This window comes from Schistocerca americana, chromosome 4 (genome assembly GCF_021461395.2).
Source record: "Schistocerca americana isolate TAMUIC-IGC-003095 chromosome 4, iqSchAmer2.1, whole genome shotgun sequence".
In the NCBI taxonomy this organism is placed as follows: domain Eukaryota; kingdom Metazoa; phylum Arthropoda; class Insecta; order Orthoptera; family Acrididae; genus Schistocerca; species Schistocerca americana.
In genome coordinates this window covers 563,378,763-563,398,413 of record NC_060122.1, presented here as the reverse complement: position 1 = coordinate 563,398,413, position 19,651 = coordinate 563,378,763, and the positions used below count along the sequence as shown (strand labels likewise).

Genomic DNA, 19,651 nt, shown 5'->3' with positions numbered 1-19,651 from the left:
TGAGGAGATGAGGATGTGGCTCTGGTTATTTGCTTCTGTACCAGGTCGGGAGGGTAGTTACGGGATGCAAAAGCTGTTTTCAGGTTCTTGGTGTAATGGTTCAAGGATTCCGGACTGGAGCAGATTCGTTTGCCACGAAGACCAAGGCTGTAGGGAAGGGACCGTTTGATGTGGAATGGGTGGCAGCTGTCATAATGGAGGTACTGTTGCTTGTTGGTGGGTTTAATGTGGACGGACGTGTGAAGCTGGCCATTGGACAGGTGGAGGTCAACGTCAAGGAAAGTGGCATGGGATTTGGAGTAGGACCAGGTGAATCTGATGGAACCAAAGGAGTTAAGGTTGGAGAGGAAATTCTGGAGTTCTTCTTCACTGTGAGTCCAGATCACGAAAATGTCATCAATAAATCTGTACCAAACTTCGGGTTGGCAGGCCTGGGTAACCAGGAAGGCTTCCTCTAAGCGACCCATGAATAGGTTGGCATACGAGGGGGCCATCCTGGTACCCATGGCTGTTCCCTTTAATTGTTGGTATGTCTGGCCTTCAAAAGTGAAGAAGTTGTGGGTCAGGATGAAGCTGGCTAAGGTAATGAGGAAAGAGGTTTTAGGTAGGGCGGCAGGTGATCGGCGTGAAAGGAAGTGCTCCATCGCAGCGAGGCCCTGGACATGCGGAATATTTGTGTATAAGGAAGTGGCATCAATGGTTACAAGGATGGTTTCCGGGGGTAACAGACTGGGTAGGGATTCCAGGCGTTTGAGAAAATGGTTGGTGTCTTTGATGAAGGATGGGAGACTGCATGTAATGGGTTGAAGGTGTTGATCTACGTAGGCAGAGATGCGTTCGGTGGGGGCTTGGTAACCAGCTACAATGGGACGGCCGGGATGATTGGGTTTGTGAATTTTGGGAAGAAGGTAGAAGGTAGGGGTGCGGGGTGTTGGTGGGGTCAGGAGATTGATGGAATCGGGTGAAAGGTTTTGTAGGGGGCCTAAGGTTCTGAGGATTCCTTGAAGCTCCGCCTGGACATCAGGAATGGGATTGCCTTGGCAAACTTTGTAAGTAGTGTTGTCTGAAAGCTGACGCAGTCCCTCAGCCACATACTCCCGACGATCAAGTACCACAGTTGTGGAACCCTTGTCCGCCGGAAGAATGACGATGGATCGGTCAGCCTTCAGATCACGGATAGCCTGGGCTTCAGCAGTGGTGATGTTGGGAGTAGGATTAAGGTTTTTTAAGAAGGATTGAGAGGCAAGGCTGGAAGTCAGAAATTCCTGGAAGGTTAGGAGAGGGTGATTTTGAGGAAGAGGAGGTGGGTCCCGCTGTGACGGAGGACGGAACTGTTCCAGGCATGGTTCAATTTGGATAGTGTCTTGGGGAATTGGATCATTAGGAGTAGGATTAGGATCATTTTTCTTCGTGGCAAAGTGATATTTCCAGCAGAGAGTACGGGTGTAGGACAGTAAATCTTTGACGAGGGCTGTTTGGTTAAATCTGGGAGTGGGGCTGAAGGTGAGGCCTTTGGATAGGACAGAGGTTTCGGATTGGGAGAGAGGTTTGGAGGAAAGGTTAACTACTGAATTGGGGTGTTGTGGTTCCAGATTGCGTTGATTGGAATTTTGAGGTTTTGGAGGGAGTGGAGCTGGAAGTGGGAGATTGAGTAGATGGGAGAGACTGGGTTTGTGTGCAATGAGAGGAGGTTGAGGTTTGCTGGAAAGGTTGTGAAGGGTGAGTGAGTTGCCTTTCCGGAGGTGGGAAACCAGGAGATTGGATAGTTTTTTAAGGTGGAGGGTGGCATGCTGTTCTAATTTGCGGTTGGCCTGTAGGAGGATGCTCTGAACAACAGGTGTGGATGTGGGAGAGGAAAGATTGAGGATTTTTATAAAGGATAGGAGTTGATGGGCGTGTTGATTGGCTGAGTGGATGTGTAGGTGAAGGATTAGGTGGGTGAGGGCAATGGATTGTTTGGTTTGGAACTGGTATAGGGACTGATGGAAAGAAGGGTTGCAGCCAGAGATGGGAACTTTAAGTGTGAGGCCTTTGGGGGTGATGCCAAATGTCAGACAAGCCTGAGAAAATAAAATATGGGAGTGTAATCTGGCTAGGGCGAAGGCATGTTTGCGGAGGGAATGTAAATAAAACTTAATGGGGTCGTTGTGAAGGTGTTGTGAGGGTGACATGGTACTAGAAGGTGGAAAGTGAAACACGAGGCTGAAATGAAAATGAAAATAAATATGAAAAAATATATGGGGAGAGATAAAGGTAAAATTAGAAAGCAAATGGAGATCTGGTGTGAAAAAAGGCGAAAAAGGGTTGGTTAGGGCTGGGCTATGTTGATCCTGTGGTGAACTTGTGTAGGTAGATAATGATGTGCACATGTGATGCACATCATTATCTACCTACACAAGTTCACCACAGGATCAACATAGCCCAGCCCTAACCAACCCTTTTTCGCCTTTTTTCACACCAGATCTCCATTTGCTTTCTAATTTTACCTTTATCTCTCCCCATATAATTTTTCATATTTATTTTCATTTTCATTTCAGCCTCGTGTTCCACTTTCCACCTTCTAGTACCATGTCACCCTCACAACACCTTCACAACGACCCCATTAAGTTTTATTTACATTCCCTCCGCAAACATGCCTTCGCCCTAGCCAGATTACACTCCCATATTTTATTTTCTCAGGCTTGTCTGACATTTGGCATCACCCCCAAAGGCCTCACACTTAAAGTTCCCATCTCTGGCTGCAACCCTTCTTTCCATCAGTCCCTATACCAGTTCCAAACCAAACAATCCATTGCCCTCACCCACCTAATCCTTCACCTACACATCCACTCAGCCAATCAACACGCCCATCAACTCCTATCCTTTATAAAAATCCTCAATCTTTCCTCTCCCACATCCACACCTGTTGTTCAGAGCATCCTCCTACAGGCCAACCGCAAATTAGAACAGCATGCCACCCTCCACCTTAAAAAACTATCCAATCTCCTGGTTTCCCACCTCCGGAAAGGCAACTCACTCACCCTTCACAACCTTTCCAGCAAACCTCAACCTTCTCTCATTGCACACAAACCCAGTCTCTCCCATCTACTCAATCTCCCACTTCCAGCTCCACTCCCTCCAAAACCTCAAAATTCCAATCAACGCAATCTGGAACCACAACACCCCAATTCAGTAGTTAACCTTTCCTCCAAACCTCTCTCCCAATCCGAAACCTCTGTCCTATCCAAAGGCCTCACCTTCAGCCCCACTCCCAGATTTAACCAAACAGCCCTCGTCAAAGATTTACTGTCCTACACCCGTACTCTCTGCTGGAAATATCACTTTGCCACGAAGAAAAATGATCCTAATCCTACTCCTAATGATCCAATTCCCCAAGACACTATCCAAATTGAACCATGCCTGGAACAGTTCCGTCCTCCGTCACAGCGGGACCCACCTCCTCTTCCTCAAAATCACCCTCTCCTAACCTTCCAGGAATTTCTGACTTCCAGCCTTGCCTCTCAATCCTTCTTAAAAAACCTTAATCCTACTCCCAACATCACCACTGCTGAAGCCCAGGCTATCCGTGATCTGAAGGCTGACCGATCCATCGTCATTCTTCCGGCGGACAAGGGTTCCACAACTGTGGTACTTGATCGTCGGGAGTATGTGGCTGAGGGACTGCGTCAGCTTTCAGACAACACTACTTACAAAGTTTGCCAAGGCAATCCCATTCCTGATGTCCAGGCGGAGCTTCAAGGAATCCTCAGAACCTTAGGCCCCCTACAAAACCTTTCACCCGATTCCATCAACCTCCTGACCCCACCAACACCCCGCACCCCTACCTTCTACCTTCTTCCCAAAATTCACAAACCCAATCATCCCGGCCGTCCCATTGTAGCTGGTTACCAAGCCCCCACCGAACGCATCTCTGCCTACGTAGATCAACACCTTCAACCCATTACATGCAGTCTCCCATCCTTCATCAAAGACACCAACCACTTTCTCAAACGCCTGGAATCCCTACCCAGTCTGTTACCCCCGGAAACCATCCTTGTAACCATTGATGCCACTTCCTTATACACAAATATTCCGCATGTCCAGGGCCTCGCTGCGATGGAGCACTTCCTTTCACGCCGATCACCTGCCGCCCTACCTAAAACCTCTTTCCTCATTACCTTAGCCAGCTTCATCCTGACCCACAACTTCTTCACTTTTGAAGGCCAGACATACCAACAATTAAAGGGAACAGCCATGGGTACCAGGATGGCCCCCTCGTATGCCAACCTATTCATGGGTCGCTTAGAGGAAGCCTTCCTGGTTACCCAGGCCTGCCAACCCGAAGTTTGGTACAGATTTATTGATGACATTTTCGTGATCTGGACTCACAGTGAAGAAGAACTCCAGAATTTCCTCTCCAACCTTAACTCCTTTGGTTCCATCAGATTCACCTGGTCCTACTCCAAATCCCATGCCACTTTCCTTGACGTTGACCTCCACCTGTCCAATGGCCAGCTTCACACGTCCGTCCACATTAAACCCACCAACAAGCAACAGTACCTCCATTATGACAGCTGCCACCCATTCCACATCAAACGGTCCCTTCCCTACAGCCTTGGTCTTCGTGGCAAACGAATCTGCTCCAGTCCGGAATCCTTGAACCATTACACCAACAACCTGAAAACAGCTTTTGCATCCCGTAACTACCCTCCCGACCTGATACAGAAGCAAATAACCAGAGCCACATCCTCATCTCCTCAAACCCGAAACCTTCCACAGAAGAACCCCAAAAGTGCCCCACTTGTGACGGGATACTTTCCGGGACTGGATCAGATTCTGAATGTGGCTCTCCAGCAGGGATACGACTTCCTCAAATCCTGCCCTGAAATGAGATCCATCCTTCATGAAATCCTCCCCACTCCACCAAGAGTGTCTTTCCGCCGTCCACCTAACCTTCGCAACCTCTTAGTTCATCCCTATGAAATCCCCAAACCACCTTCCCTACCCTCTGGCTCCTACCCCTGTAACCGCCCCCGGTGTAAAACCTGTCCCATGCACCCTCCCACCACCACCTATTCCAGTCCTGTAACCCGGAAGGTGTACACGATCAAAGGCAGAGCCACGTGTGAAAGCACCCACGTGATTTACCAACTGACCTGCCTACACTGTGAAGCGTTCTATGTGGGAATGACCAGCAACAAACTGTCCATTCGCATGAATGGACACAGGCAGACAGTGTTTGTTGGTAATGAGGATCATCCTGTGGCTAAACATGCCTTGGTGCACGGCCAGCACATCTTGGCACAGTGTTACACCGTCCGGGTTATCTGGATACTTCCCACTAACACCAACCTGTCAGAACTCCGGAGATGGGAACTTGCCCTTCAGCATATCCTTTCTTCTCGCTATCCGCCAGGCCTCAATCTCCGCTAATTTCTAATTTCAATTTGCCGCCGCTCATACCTCACCTGTCTTTCAACTTCATCTTTGCCTCTGTACATCTGCCCCGACTGACATCTCTGCCCAAACTCTTTGCCTTTACAAATGTCTGCTTGTGTCTGTGTATGTGTGGATGGATATGTGTGTGTGTGCGAGTGTATACCTGTCCTTTTTTCCCTTTTTTCCCCCTAAGGTAAGTCTTTCCGCTCCCGGGATTGGAATGACTCCTTACCCTCTCCCTTAAAACCCATATCCTTTTGTCTTTCCTTCTCCTTCCCTCTTTCCTGACGAGGCAACCATTGGTTGCGAAAGCTAGAATTTTGTGTGTATGTTTGTGTTTGTTTGTGTGTCTATCGACCTGCCAGCGCTTTTGTTTGGTAAGTTTCATCATCTTTCTTTTTATATATATATATATATATATATATATATATATATATATATATATATATATATATATAATGGAAGGAAACATTCCACGTGGGAAAAATTATATATAAAAACAAAGATGAGGTGACTTACCGAACAAAAGCGCTGGCAGGTCGATAGACACACAAACAAACACAAACATACACACAAAATTCAAGCTTTCGCAACAGACTGTTGCCTCATCAGGAAAGAGGGAAGGAGAGGGGAAGACGAAAGGAAGTGGGTTTTAAGGGAGAGGGTAAGGAGTCATTCCAATCCCGGGAGCGGAAAGACTTACCTTAGGGGGAAAAAAGGACAGGTATACACTCGCACACACGCACATATCCATCCACACATACAGACACAAGCAGACATATGTGTGTATGTTTGTGTTTGTTTGTGTGTCTATCGACCTGCCAGCGCTTTTGTTCGGTAAGTCACCTCATCTTTGTTTTATATATATATATATATATATATATATATATATATATATATATATATATATATATATATGGTTATAATAGAGGGAAACATTCCACGTAGGAAATATATATCTAAAAACAAAGATGATGTGACTTACCAAATGAAAGTGCTGGCAGGTCGACAGACACACAAACAAACACAAACATACACGCAAAATTCAAGCTTTCGCAACAAACTGTTGCCTCCTGATGAGGCAACAGTTTGTTGCGAAAGCTTGAATTTTGCGTGTATGTTTGTGTTTGTTTGTTTGTGTGTCTGTCGACCTGCCAGCACTTTCATTTGGTAAGTCACATCATCTTTGTTTTTATATATATATATATATATATATATATATATATATATATATATATATATATACACACACTCCTGGAAATGGAAAAAAGAACACATTGACACCGGTATGTCAGACCCACCATACTTGCTCCGGACACTGCGAGAGGGCTGTACAAGCAATGATCACACGCACGGCCCAGCGGACACACCAGGAACCGCGGTGTTGGCCGTCGAATGGCGCTAGCTGCGCAGCATTTGTGCACCGCCGCCGTCAGTGTCAGCCAGTTTGCCGTGGCATACGGAGCTCCATCGCAGTCTTTAACACTGGTAGCATGCCGCGACAGCGTGGACGTGAACCGTATGTGCAGTTGACGGACTTTGAGCGAGGGCGTATAGTGGGCATGCGGGAGGCCGGGTGGACGTACCGCCGAATTGCTCAACACGTGGGGCGTGAGGTCTCCACAGTACATCGATGTTGTCGCCAGTGGTCGGCGGAAGGTGCACGTGCCCGTCGACCTGGGACCGGACCGCAGCGACGCACGGATGCACGCCAAGACCGTAGGATCCTACGCAGTGCCGTAGGGGACCGCACCGCCACTTCCCAGCAAATTAGGGACACTGTTGCTCCTGGGGTATCGGCGAGGACCATTCGCAACCGTCTCCATGAAGCTGGGCTACGGTCCCGCACACCGTTAGGCCGTCTTCCGCTCACGCCCCAACATCGTGCAGCCCGCCTCCAGTGGTGTCGCGACAGGCGTGAATGGAGGGACGAATGGAGACGTGTCGTCTTCAGCGATGAGAGTCGCTTCTGCCTTGGTGCCAATGATGGTCGTATGCGTGTTTGGCGCCGTGCAGGTGAGCGCCACAATCAGGACTGCATACGACCGAGGCACACAGGGCCAACACCCGGCATCATGGTGTGGGGAGCGATCTCCTACACTGGCCGTACACCACTGGTGATCGTCGAGGGGACACTGAATAGTGCACGGTACATCCAAACCGTCATCGAACCCATCGTTCTACCATTCCTAGACCGGCAAGGGAACTTGCTTTTCCAACAGGACAATGCACGTCCGCATGTATTCCGTGCCACCCAACGTGCTCTAGAAGGTGTAAGTCAACTACCCTGGCCAGCAAGATCTCCGGATCTGTCCCCCATTGAGCATGTTTGGGACTGGATGGAGCGTCGTCTCACGCGGTCTGCACGTCCAGCACGAACGCTGGTCCAACTGAGGCGCCAGGTGGAAATGGCATGGCAAGCTGTTCCACAGGACTACATCCAGCATCTCTACGATCGTCTCCATGGGAGAATAGCAGCCTGCATTGCTGCGAAAGGTAGATATACACTGTACTAGTGCCGACATTGTGCATGCTCTGTTGCCTGTGTCTATGTGCCTGTGGTTCTGTCAGTGTGGTCATGTGATGTATCTGACCCCAGGAATGTGTCAATAAAGTTTCCCCTTCCTGGGACAATGAATTCACGGTGTTCTTATTTCAATTTCCAGGAGTATATATATATATATATATATATATATATATATATATATATATATATATATATATATATATATGCATTGTATAGTAAAATTACACAATGGAAGTTTTTATTCTGTTGCTGTGAGTGGTGAGGAGGTCGAGTATACATGCATTATGACATGGGCAGCGGATATTCCCAATACAGAAGTTTACACTTGCTGGTTATCTTAGGCATAGTCTTACCTGTCAAGTCGAGGCAAGTAATTCCACGATAGAGCTAACATAGCAGATTCTTGTGTTGTGCTTCTTGAGTACAACTGAGCAGACCTAAGTTGCTGATTTCTGTTGTGCCACGTTGCTCACCCCGTTACGTGTCACTGTGCTTCTGTAGTGTTCTAATTGTTTCATTATTTTTATGAGGGTGGTTGTGTCTGTTGGGTGGTGCAGTACAAGCACCATTCCCCTCTGTTCACTGGACTGAACTGTCTTTCAATGAGAATACAAGACTCTTGACCGACTGACGTATCAAGAGACCAGGAAGAAATGTGATTCTTTGTATGCTGCACGTATGACGATGATATATGCTACAGCTACAAAGTCATCCTCTCTAGCAGCAGTATCCTTGCTCTTTGTGCCTTCTTTGTTGGCCCGTCTGGGCTGCTCAACTACACTTGCTCTGATGGTGGTTGGGGCGTCTGCACCTATTGCTTCCCCAACACACACTTTGGGAGGATTGACTTCCCACTCATTGTGGCAATTATCCCCAAACCATAGCCAGAGAAGTATCATCCTCCTCCAGCATCTATCTCTCTCCAAGAAGGGGTCCCTTGGGATGCTCCCCTACCAGGTTTCTGCCAATTTGCAGCTGGATACCAGCGAGCAGTTGAAGGAGCCACAGGCTGCTGGTTGTAGGACTTAGTGTTCCTCCTCTCTCCCTGAAACTAGAATGGACAGGCCCTTGCGGACATCAAAACCACCCATGGGGAAGAGGGACAAAAAGAAGACCTCAAAGATAGAAGTTGTTGTGGTGCTCCTCTTGCCACCAGACCCCACATGTTCTGCCACTGTATCTGCGGTAAGTTCCTGATGGATCGTGTCGAACAAGTCCCCCCCCACACACAATCTGATTCGGAACCAAAATGTATTGCTGCTTTATCCTCGCAGCTGGTGACAGCAGGTCACTCTGGAGCATGACCTGCTGCCTTTGTCCTTTTACGTCCCCACTGGATACCAATAGTGTGAATCTCCAGTAGAATTGTAGTGGTTTCTTCCACCAAGTGGCTGAGCTTCAATGCCTTTTATGCATTTACTCTGTTTTCTGAATTGACCTCCAGAAAACTTAGTTCCCAGCAATGCAGACTTCCACCCTCCATGGCTACTGGAGCTATTTTGAGAATCAAGCTGACTATAAAAGAGTGTAGGGTAATGTTTGTATGTATATTCTGAACTCTGTCTATGCCAAGCATAATGCCACTCGATACATCTTTGGAGGCTGTGGCTGTTCATGTGAGGATACCTCTGGATTTTACTATCTGTAGTGTGTATCTCCCTCCTAATGGTGAAATGTCCCAAAATGTATTGCCTGCACTGATTTCTCAGCTCCCCCCCCCCCCCCCCCCCCCCCCCACCTCACCCTTCCTCATTTTGGGTGACTTCAATGCCCACAACTCTTCGTTGGGTGGAACTACAACCACTGGCCATGGTAAAGCTGTTGATACTTTGTTCACAGAGCTCAATCTGTCTCTTGAATACAGGTGCCCTCACAAACTTGCACCTTAGCTGGCCACTGATCTTTCCATTTGCAGCCTTGGTCTTCTCTCCTCCATCCATTGCAAAGATTCATCGATAGAGCAGGTCGCCACCTTTAAATGGCTCTGTGCCCACATAATAAAACAGCAGAAACAAGAATGCTGGGAATAATATGTTGCTGCCATTGGACTGCATACCCCTAAGCCTCAAAATCTGGGAATTATCATCCTGCATTTCATGTCCTCAAACAGTGGGTGGAGTGAATTCATTTACTACACACCACGTGGAACCATACAATGCTTCATTTGGTGAGTGGGAATTCCTGTGTCTTAGGCCTTTGCCTGTTGTGGCTCCAGGGCCATACCACATTTGTAATCAAATGATCAAACACATATCAGTGCATTGCCAATGTCAAGTCTTAGCCATTTTCTTCTGCTCTGGAGTGAGGTTGAGCTCCCATCTCAGTGGTGTTAAAGCATGATCATCCCAGTCCTGAAACTTCGTGAACACCCCCTTCAGATGAATGCCTATTGCAATGGCGATCCAGCAGCTGTGTTGATACCTTGTGTCCCAGGGCCTTTTGGGTCTGTCCCAGTGCATTTTTCACCATGGCCATTCTGCCATCGACAATTTGATCTTCCTGAAGTCTGCTTTCCAGATGGCTTTTGCCCACTGACACTATCTTATCACTGTCTTCTTCGACTTGCAAATGTCTTATGACACCACGTGGCATCATCCCATCCTTGTTATCCTACTTGAATGGGTCCCTGGCCCCCCCCCCCCCCCCCCCCAACACACACACATATCACATCACATCACATCACATCACAATTCCCCCCATATACAAGCAGTGGTTCAGAAGGGAGTGAGACTAGGTTGTAGCCTACCTCGGCGTTATTCAATCTGTACATTGAGCAAGTGTTAAAGGAAACCAAAGAAAAATTTGGAGGAGTTAAAATTTAGGGAGGCAAAAAAAAAAAAAAAAAAAAAAAAAAAAAAAAAAAAAAAAAAAAAAAAAGAGTGTATAAGATGGACATCATCAAAAGCAAAATGAGGATAATGGAATGTAATTGAATTAAATCAGGTGATGCCGAGGGAATTACATTAGGAAATGAGACAGCAAAAGGAAGAGATGAGTTTTGCTGTTTGGGCAGTAAAATAAAAGATGAAGGCCAAAGTAGGTACGACAGGAAAAGTAGACTGGCTAGTCCGACAAGTAAAGTGTCTCTGAAGAAGAGAAATTACAGAAGTGAAATATGGACAATGAGTAGTTCAGACAAGAGTAGAAAAGAAGCTTTCGAAATTTGGCACTACAGAATAATGGTGTAGATTAGATGGGTAGATCACATAACTAATGAGGAAGTACTGAACAGAATTGGGGAGAAAAGAGATATGTGGCATAACTTTACTAAAAGAAGGGATTGATTGATAGGATACGTTCTGATACATCAAGAAATCACTAGTTTAGTGTTTGAGGAAGTGTGGATGGCAAAAATTGTAGATGGAGGCCAAGAGACTAATACAGCAAGCAGGTTTAAATAGATTTAGGTTGCAAAGTTATCTGGAGAAGAAGAGGCTTGCACTTGATATAGAGTAGTTGGAGAGCTGCTTCAAACCAGTCTTCAGACTGAAGACAGCAAAAACATGTCAAATACTGAATCAGATAGGAATTTAAATCAGGAGATGTGAAAATTTGATGTAGGCAGAATTTCATGCCTGGAGAAAGAGGAGATTCCCCCTGCAATAGTACATTGCCCAGGGAAGAGTGAGATTTTTCTTGCATCAGTGAAAATTACTGTTGGTTTTAGAGCACTTTAAGCTGGACATTTTCTGTATGAGTAGCTAGTGGTTGTGTTTTCAGTCAACAGCCTTGTAAAAGACGAAACCCGGAGCACTGGAGAGATGAGAATGATACGCAGTCTCCCTTAACACAGTCATCATCTGAGGTAAAATGTCCAGAAATCAATACTTACAGTTCAGGCATCACTCTGTCCCAGTTTCTCAATAAGTTAGATCTCCAGAATGAGATTTTCACTCTGCAGCGGAGTGTGCGCTGATATGAAACTTCCTGGCAGATTAAAACTGTGTGCCCGACCGAGACTCGAACTCGGGACCTTTGCCTTTCGCGGGCAAGTGCCTGCGAAAGGCAAAGGTCCCGAGTTTGAGTCTCGGTCGGACACACAGTTTTAATCTGCCAGGAAGTTTCAAGTTAGATCTTTCTGAATCTTCAGTTAACAGTCAAGAACTAAGAAAGTCATGTTAGTGATATTTTTCAAAATGTCTGTCGGTAATTTTTGTGGTCTTCACCCAAGATTTGGGTCAGAAATTTCACGTGTGGTTATGAGTGAAGTTTTCTACATTGTCTTTATAAAAGAATAAACTCTGTACTAAATTTTGATTTTTACTCCAGCAGGATACTATGGATTTGTACTGAAATTCTGTCTTGAAACATTTCTGTTTGTCTGATCTACTTTGATAGTATGATATTTAAGGCTCTGTGAGTAGCCTTTGCCCGATGCCATATTGACATGAACATCTCCCTCTTTCCATCTTAATGTGTTACAGCAGAAAATGTAGGTCATTGCTTAGCATTAGTTACATTGTTTCTCATGTCTGCGTTTCCAGCAGTATCACATTATATACATTACTGGCCATTAAAATTGCTACACCACAGAAATGATGTGCTACAGATGCGAAATTTAACCAACAGGAAGATGCTGCGATATGCAAATGATTAGCTTTTCAGAGCATTCAAACAAGGTTGGCGCCGGTGGCGACACCTACAACGTGCTGACACGAGGAAAGTTTCCAACCGATTTCTCACATACAAACAGCAGTTGACCGGCATTGCCTGGTGAAACGTTGTTTTGATGCCTTGTGTAAGAAGGTGAAGTGCATACAATCACGTTTCTGACTTTCATAAAGGTCAGATTGTAGCCTATTGCGATTGCAGTTTTTTGTATCGCAACATTGCTGCTCGCGTTGGTCGAGATCCAATGACTGTTTACAGAATATGGAATCGATGGGTTCAGGAGGGTAATACGGAACGCCTTGCTGGATCCCAATGGCCTCGTATCACCAGCAGTCGAGATGACATGCATCTTATCCGCATGGCTGTAACGGATCATGCAACCACGTCTCGATCCGTGAGTCAACAGATGGGGACGTTTGCAAGACAACAACCATCTGCATGAACAGTTCGACGATGTTTGCAGCAGCATGGACTATCAGCTTGGAGACCATGGCTGCAGTTACTCTTGACGCTGCATCGCGGACAGGAGCACCTGCGATGGTGTACTCAACAACTAACCTGGGTGCACGAATGGCAAAACGTCATTTTTTCGGATGAATCCAGGTTATGTTTACAGCATCATGATGGTCGCATCCGTGTTTGGCGACATCGCGGTGAACGCACATTGGAAGCGTGTATTCGTCATCGCCATACTGGCGTATCACTCAGCGTGATGCTATGGGGTGCCATTGGTTACACGTCTCGGTCACGTTTTGTTCGCATTGACGGCCCTTTGAACAGTGTATGTTACATTTCAGATGTGTTACGACCCGTGGCTCTACCCTTTATTCGATCCCTGCGAAACCCTACATTTCAGCAGGATAATGCACGACTGCATGTTGTAGGTCCTGTATGGGCCTTTCTGGATACAGAAAATGTTCGACTGCTGCCCTGGCCAGCACATTCTCCAAGCCTCTCACCAATTGAAAACGTCTGGTCAATGGTGGCTGAGCAACTGGCTCGTCATGATACGCCAGTCACTACTCTTGATGACCTATGGTATCGTGTTGAAGCTGCATGGGCAGCTCTACCTGCACACGCCATCCAAGCTCTGTTTGACTCAATGCCCAGGCGTATAAAGGCCGTTATTATGGCCAGAGGTGGTTGCTCTAGGTACTGGTTTCTCAGGATCTATGCACCCAAATTGCGTGAAAATGTAATCACATGTCAGTTTTAGTATAATATATTTGTCCAATGAATACCCGTTTATCATCTGCATTTCTTCTTGGTGTAGCAATTTTAATGGCCAGTAGTGTAACTAATATATTTCACTGACTGACTGTTTCCATGACACTACAGTCCTCTGAGGTCCTTAGCCTCCTCAATCACAGATTTCCAATCGTCTCAGTCTTCAGCACACCTGCGCCACCTCCTCACTCCCACTGCTCTCAGGTTGGCTTCCACATCTTCCAGGCAACTCACATGCGGTCGTCCTCTCCTTCTTCTACCATCCGGATGTCCCATCATCATCTTCTTCAGGAGCCTTTTTTCTGTCATATGCTGGACATGTCCTAACCATCTTAGGCTTCCCGCTTTGATTGAAGTTACCAAATCAGGTTCTTTGTACAGAGCCCTTATTTCTTCATTAGTCCTAATTCGCCATATCTCACCTTCCTTTACAGGACCAAAAATCTTCCTCAGCACTTTCCTTTCCCATATACTTAGTTTCTTCTCCAAAGCCTCTGTCAGTACTCGTGCCTTGCTGCTGGTTGATCACTGTTTTGTAGTGTCAGCTTTAGTTTCCTACATAGGTTCTTATTTTTGAGCATGATATATAGTGCTCAATGTGATCTGTCGGCAGCTTTAATCTGATTTGTTATATCTGCCTCCACTTTATTTTGTGATGTTATTACTGAACCAAGATAAATAAAGCTATCTACTCTTTCAAAGTTGTACGCTTCTAACTCTAGATAATCTGTGTTTCTTTTATCTATCTCTCTCAGTTACCATATACTTAGATTTTGCCCCACTGATTTCTAAACCAAGGTTCTTGGAAGCGGCTTCAAACTCTTTGAAGGCTGATGTGAGCATCTCTGTACTTCTAGCACTTATTACTACAGCATCTGCATAGGCTAAGATTTGCAGAAGTCTATTGTAAATATTGCCTCCTGGGTTTGTGGTTATTGATCTTGCTGCATTCTCTAATACTAGGTTGAATAGTACTGGGGATAGTGGGTCTCCCTGTCTCAGTCCTACTTCCGTTGGGAATGATCTTGACAGACAACACTGAACTTTAACCTGGCTTTTGCTGTTCTCCAGGGTCACCTTAGTTAATTTTATTAGCTTCTTAGGAAATTTGAATGTCTGCATTGTTTCCCATAGTGCTGATCTTTAAACTCTGTCATAGGCCTGTTTAAAGTCTATAAAGAGATGTTCTAATCTTACATTATATTCATAAGTCTTCTCCAGCATCATACATACTGTAAAGATATGGTCATCTGTAGACCTCCCAGCTCTAAAACCTGCCTGGTACTTGCCTAGAGTCCATTCTGCTCTTCTACTTACTCTCCTTGTTATAGCCGTAGAAAGGATTTTGTAGACGATACTAAGCAGAGATATTCCTCAATAGTTCTTACATTGCTTGTGTGATCCTTTCGTATGTATAGGCAGATGGTTGCTAATGTCCAGTCCTCTGTTATTTTCTCTGTTTCCCAGGCCATTGTATTTATTTTATGTATCCTCCATACTAATATTTCGCCTCTGTGTTTTATCATTTCTGCCATTACCAGGTTGTGTCCAGGAGCTTTCTTATTACCAAGTTACTTTATAATGACTCTTTTCTCTTCTATTGATGGTGGTTCTATGTCCACTGCATCATCATCATCTCCATCCACCTCTTGTTCTTCTTCAGTTTCTTCTCTAGGCCCTCCATTTTGTTCTTCACTTACGATGTGTCTGTCTGACAGTAACAATTCAAAATGTTGTGCCCATGTTTCTATTATTTTTTCCTTTCCAACTATCGAACTGCCTGCCTCATATTTCAGCATGTTCATCCTTGGCTAATATCCTCTCTTTATTTGCCCCACCCCATAAAAGAATTTCCTCCCCTGCTTTTTTTCAAAGTTCTTCTGTATTTCATCCATCCTTTCCTCTACTCTCTTCTTAATCCATGCTAAATTATTAGCTACCCTTCTCTTCTCTTTAAACATAGCCACTTTATTACATGTAGGTCTCTGTAACAAACTTTGTAGAGCTTGATTTCTATTATTTAGCGCCTTTGACATCGCTTCATCAAACCATTCATGGGTTTTTTTCTGTTTCTCCAGGTACCTCTTGAGCTGTTGTATTTAAAGCTATCTTAGTTTCCTCCCATAGTACGTTGATATCCTTTCCCTCCATCCTGCTGATCTTTTGCAACTTCTTTTGCACTTTGTTCCTACACTCTTCCTTTTTCTTCTGATCTTTGAGCGTCTCCGCATTGTAGACCTTTCATTTCTCCGACCCAGCCCTTCTGGCTTTAACTGCAATCCTTTCTAAGGTTTTGATTCTTACCAATATACGGTCTGAGTCAATATCCGCTCCTTGGCGGCTAATCACATCCAGAATATCTGAGGCATGCCATCCATCTATTAGTACATGATCTATTTGATTTCGCGACAACCCATCAGGTGATATCTAAGTCTCCTTATGAATGTCTTTATGTGTGAAACACGTGCTTTTAATTACTAGTCCATTGCTAAAAGCAAATTCAATGTTTCCAACCATTGTTATGTGACTCCAGGTGTTTACTATGAAGACCTGCCACTGGTTGGTTCTCTTTCTCTTTACCCACTTTAGCATTACAATCTCCCAGTATAATTTTGACATCATACTTTGGCAGCTTATCATATACTTGCTCCAATTTCTCATAAAGTTCTTCTTTCTCTTCTTCAGCTGCATCTTCCATTGGAGCATGCACACTAATCAGCGACAATTTGGAGAATTTTTCCTTCAGCCTCAATCGACATAATCAGGGGTTTATTGTTTCATATCCATCACGGCGTGACTGATGGCGGGTTTCTTTACCATAAAACCTGTTCACAATATATTTTCATCTTCCCTGCTATTGATCAAGGTATAGTGCTGGAGATCAACCACCTCTGTTTGTTTCCATCTTATCTCTTGCAATGCTGCAACATCAATTTGGTACCTCCTCGAGCTTCCTACTGGCTACTCCTGAAGGATACTTCTTACATTCCATGTCTTGATATACCAAAATCATTGCCATTTGACGTGCGTTGGTTGTCATAAGTTTGAGACTAGTTCAGTTCTCTCTGTGAATTGGTTGCTGAACAACGAGTTGTTTTCCGATATGGGGTTGTTAGCCCCATGATCAACCCACAACCTGGAGGACCTGGATTTTTATCTGGTTTACTTGCTTAGGGAGACTGGCTTCACCATGCCTCTAGAGCCCTCCCTGCCATATGTTGTAGGGAATTGAAAAAGACAAGCAAAAACGATAGTCTTAGGATAGGATAGGATAGGACAGGAAACAGGCTTGATAGGTCACTGTGGGACACACTTTGTCTGGCTCCTCTCTTTTGGCCTGTCCTGCATGGGTGACCCTGCTGGTAGCTTCGCTACCACTGGCATAGTCCTCTGGATCCAGAGCACACAAACCTCCTCGCTCACACGGACAGTGCTACGTTAAGGCGGTGTCCCCTGAGGAAACTAATATGTTTGCTGATGCTATTAGTCCTTCTTTAATCACATGGACTAAAAGTGTAGCCTGCACGAACAATAATGAATGCCATCCCACTCTACACAGGAACAGACATGTTTCAGACCTAGTAGCTTCCTTTTGGGGGATGAGGTTTAGCCAGTGTAGGTCTGACCTTCAGTAAGTTAACTTGTGGCCTCTGAAAATAAAATCACTACAACTGTAGTCTGTACATCTAACCTTGTCCCTGCTTAGGGTGTGCCTGATGGAGGATTAATAATCTCCATACTTTGTGAGGAAGGGAGTGGAAATCGTACATTTCAGTGTGAACTTTTTTTGTTCTAGGTTGGTTGTCCAAACTGTGGCTTCTCGTATTGTGCAAAGTGCCTCAAATATAAGGTCATTGTACCTAAGCTTGGCACATCACATCATCTTGTTTGCCAGGACTGTTACAAGAAGCTTGAAAATCAACACATTGGCTCATCTGAACCAGTGTTGCCACCCTCGCAAGCAGTTATAAAGTAAGTTATGAGTTTTATTATGATTTTTGGCTGGTACATTTTTTCACACTTTTTAGTACTGTACATTTCTTAAATGTTTACAGCTTGCATTTTGTCTGGCTGTACACTTACCTTCGGAAGAGTGGTGCCAACAAAAATGATAAACATGACTCATCTGGTGGTAGTACAATATGATATGCCTCAGAATGGCAAGTATTTGATGGGATTACTATGGGCTATCAAAATATAATTCTTAATTAGATACTGGAAAATTCTAGGTGAAGTGTAAACAGTGGGAGTTGTAAAGATGACCACTCACTTTATAGTTTACATGCTGGCCAATATATAGGCACATAAATTAGAGTGAATTTATATCTAAACTTCACATTAGTGAACATACGACTGATTGTGAGGAAATTCTACAATCTTACGTGCCTGATGACTCCTTTGTGTAATCTCCAGATTGACTTTCCTGCAGCTGAATACCTACCCACAGAAAGACCACAAGGCTCCATAGGAAACAGAATTTAATCTGGAGGGGGGAAATCTAATGATGTGCTAAATAAAGCAGCAGAAATGTCTTGAAAAAGTCATCTCATTGTGATCCAGGAGTTTGGATTGAGGTATAAGGAGCTATTGACAACATATGGTGGCCCTCCCTTTGTATGAAATTCAGGGATTGCAGTGTTTGTGTGGCAGTTATCACATTGCAGAATATTGTTAATATGATACTTATTATTTTTTATGTTCTAGACTCTAACCTTTTGAAAGGCACACCCTGGACTTATTTTCCATCTGTATTTGTATTGTTGTTGAGAGACTATACTGCAGTTTTAACTATTTTGGAATAACATGAGAAGTCAATTTGTACAATAAACAGTGTACTGACAACGCACACACACACACACACACACACACACACACACACACACACACACACCATCAAATCAAGCTCTTTGGTGGGGTTCATGTGTGGCTGTCATGGTACTTCAGCTTAGCAGCATCTTTTCTATTCTCATCTCCCCCCCCCCCCCCCATCCCCTCCCCTTGGGGAACATATCTGGGGTGTGTTTCAGAATGTGTTCCACATTTTCAGTGGCTGACATCAAAACAGACTGTTGTTGGTTTCTTTTTTCTTTCTTTATTCACCTTCTTCTATCCTTCCTCCACTTCGGCATTTGAGTCTTCATTTTCTTCTTTCTTCCTGTGTGCTCCTGAAGGCGCAACCACGAGTCTGATATGTAATAAGTGACTGGGTAAAGCATAATTCCCAGCCCCAGGTCAACAGGTGAGCTTTGCATGTGCTCCCTGGTACAGCCTAGGCCCAGGGAGGGGTGATTGCTTAAGTTGCTACCTTCCCAAATTGCCAATTGGTCCCTGTGTCAGGTGTTTGGGAGGTGTGACCTGAAGTGTGAACAATCATCTAAGGCACATAAGCCCCCCTCTGAGAGGGGTCCCCAGTTGAAAAGAGCACGCCGTCGGAGATGCTGACAATCATGGGGAATTTTCTTGCAATGAGCCAGTCATCATCTTCGCAGTCAATGTTTACCAAACGTCAACAGAATGGAGCTCCTGATTGAAAGACCCTCCCAGCAGCACCATGGTTCCTTGTGATCACAATTACTGAAGATGGTCAGTCCTTTGCAACGGAAAATCCATTTCTTATTCAGAAAGGTGTTGATGCATTTAGTGGCCTTGTGAAATCATGCTCTCGTTCATGCAGTGGGGCTTTGCTGTTGGAGACTACTTCTGATTCCCAAGCACAACTGCTTGCACTTTGCTTCTCCACAGCTATTCTGTTCTTGTTGAGGCCCATAGGACTCTGAATTCTTCCTGTGGTGTTATTTACACAAGGCCGTTTATGATCTGACTGAGGCAGAATCCTAATATACTTCTCTGATCAGGGTGTCATTTCAT

At 45.0% G+C, this 19,651-nt stretch overlaps 1 protein-coding gene across 3 annotated transcripts in view; it reads left to right on the top strand.

The window, feature by feature from the left end:
• The window catches only part of LOC124612832 (abscission/NoCut checkpoint regulator), a 163,691-nt gene that overhangs the window by 44,017 nt on the left and 100,023 nt on the right, over positions 1-19,651 (top strand). For all 3 annotated transcript variants that reach the window (XM_047141258.1, XM_047141259.1, XM_047141257.1), the window contains one exon: positions 17,580-17,755. In XM_047141258.1, coding sequence (XP_046997214.1) covers positions 17,580-17,755 — 176 coding nt within the window. The remainder of the gene's footprint in view (positions 1-17,579; positions 17,756-19,651) is intronic.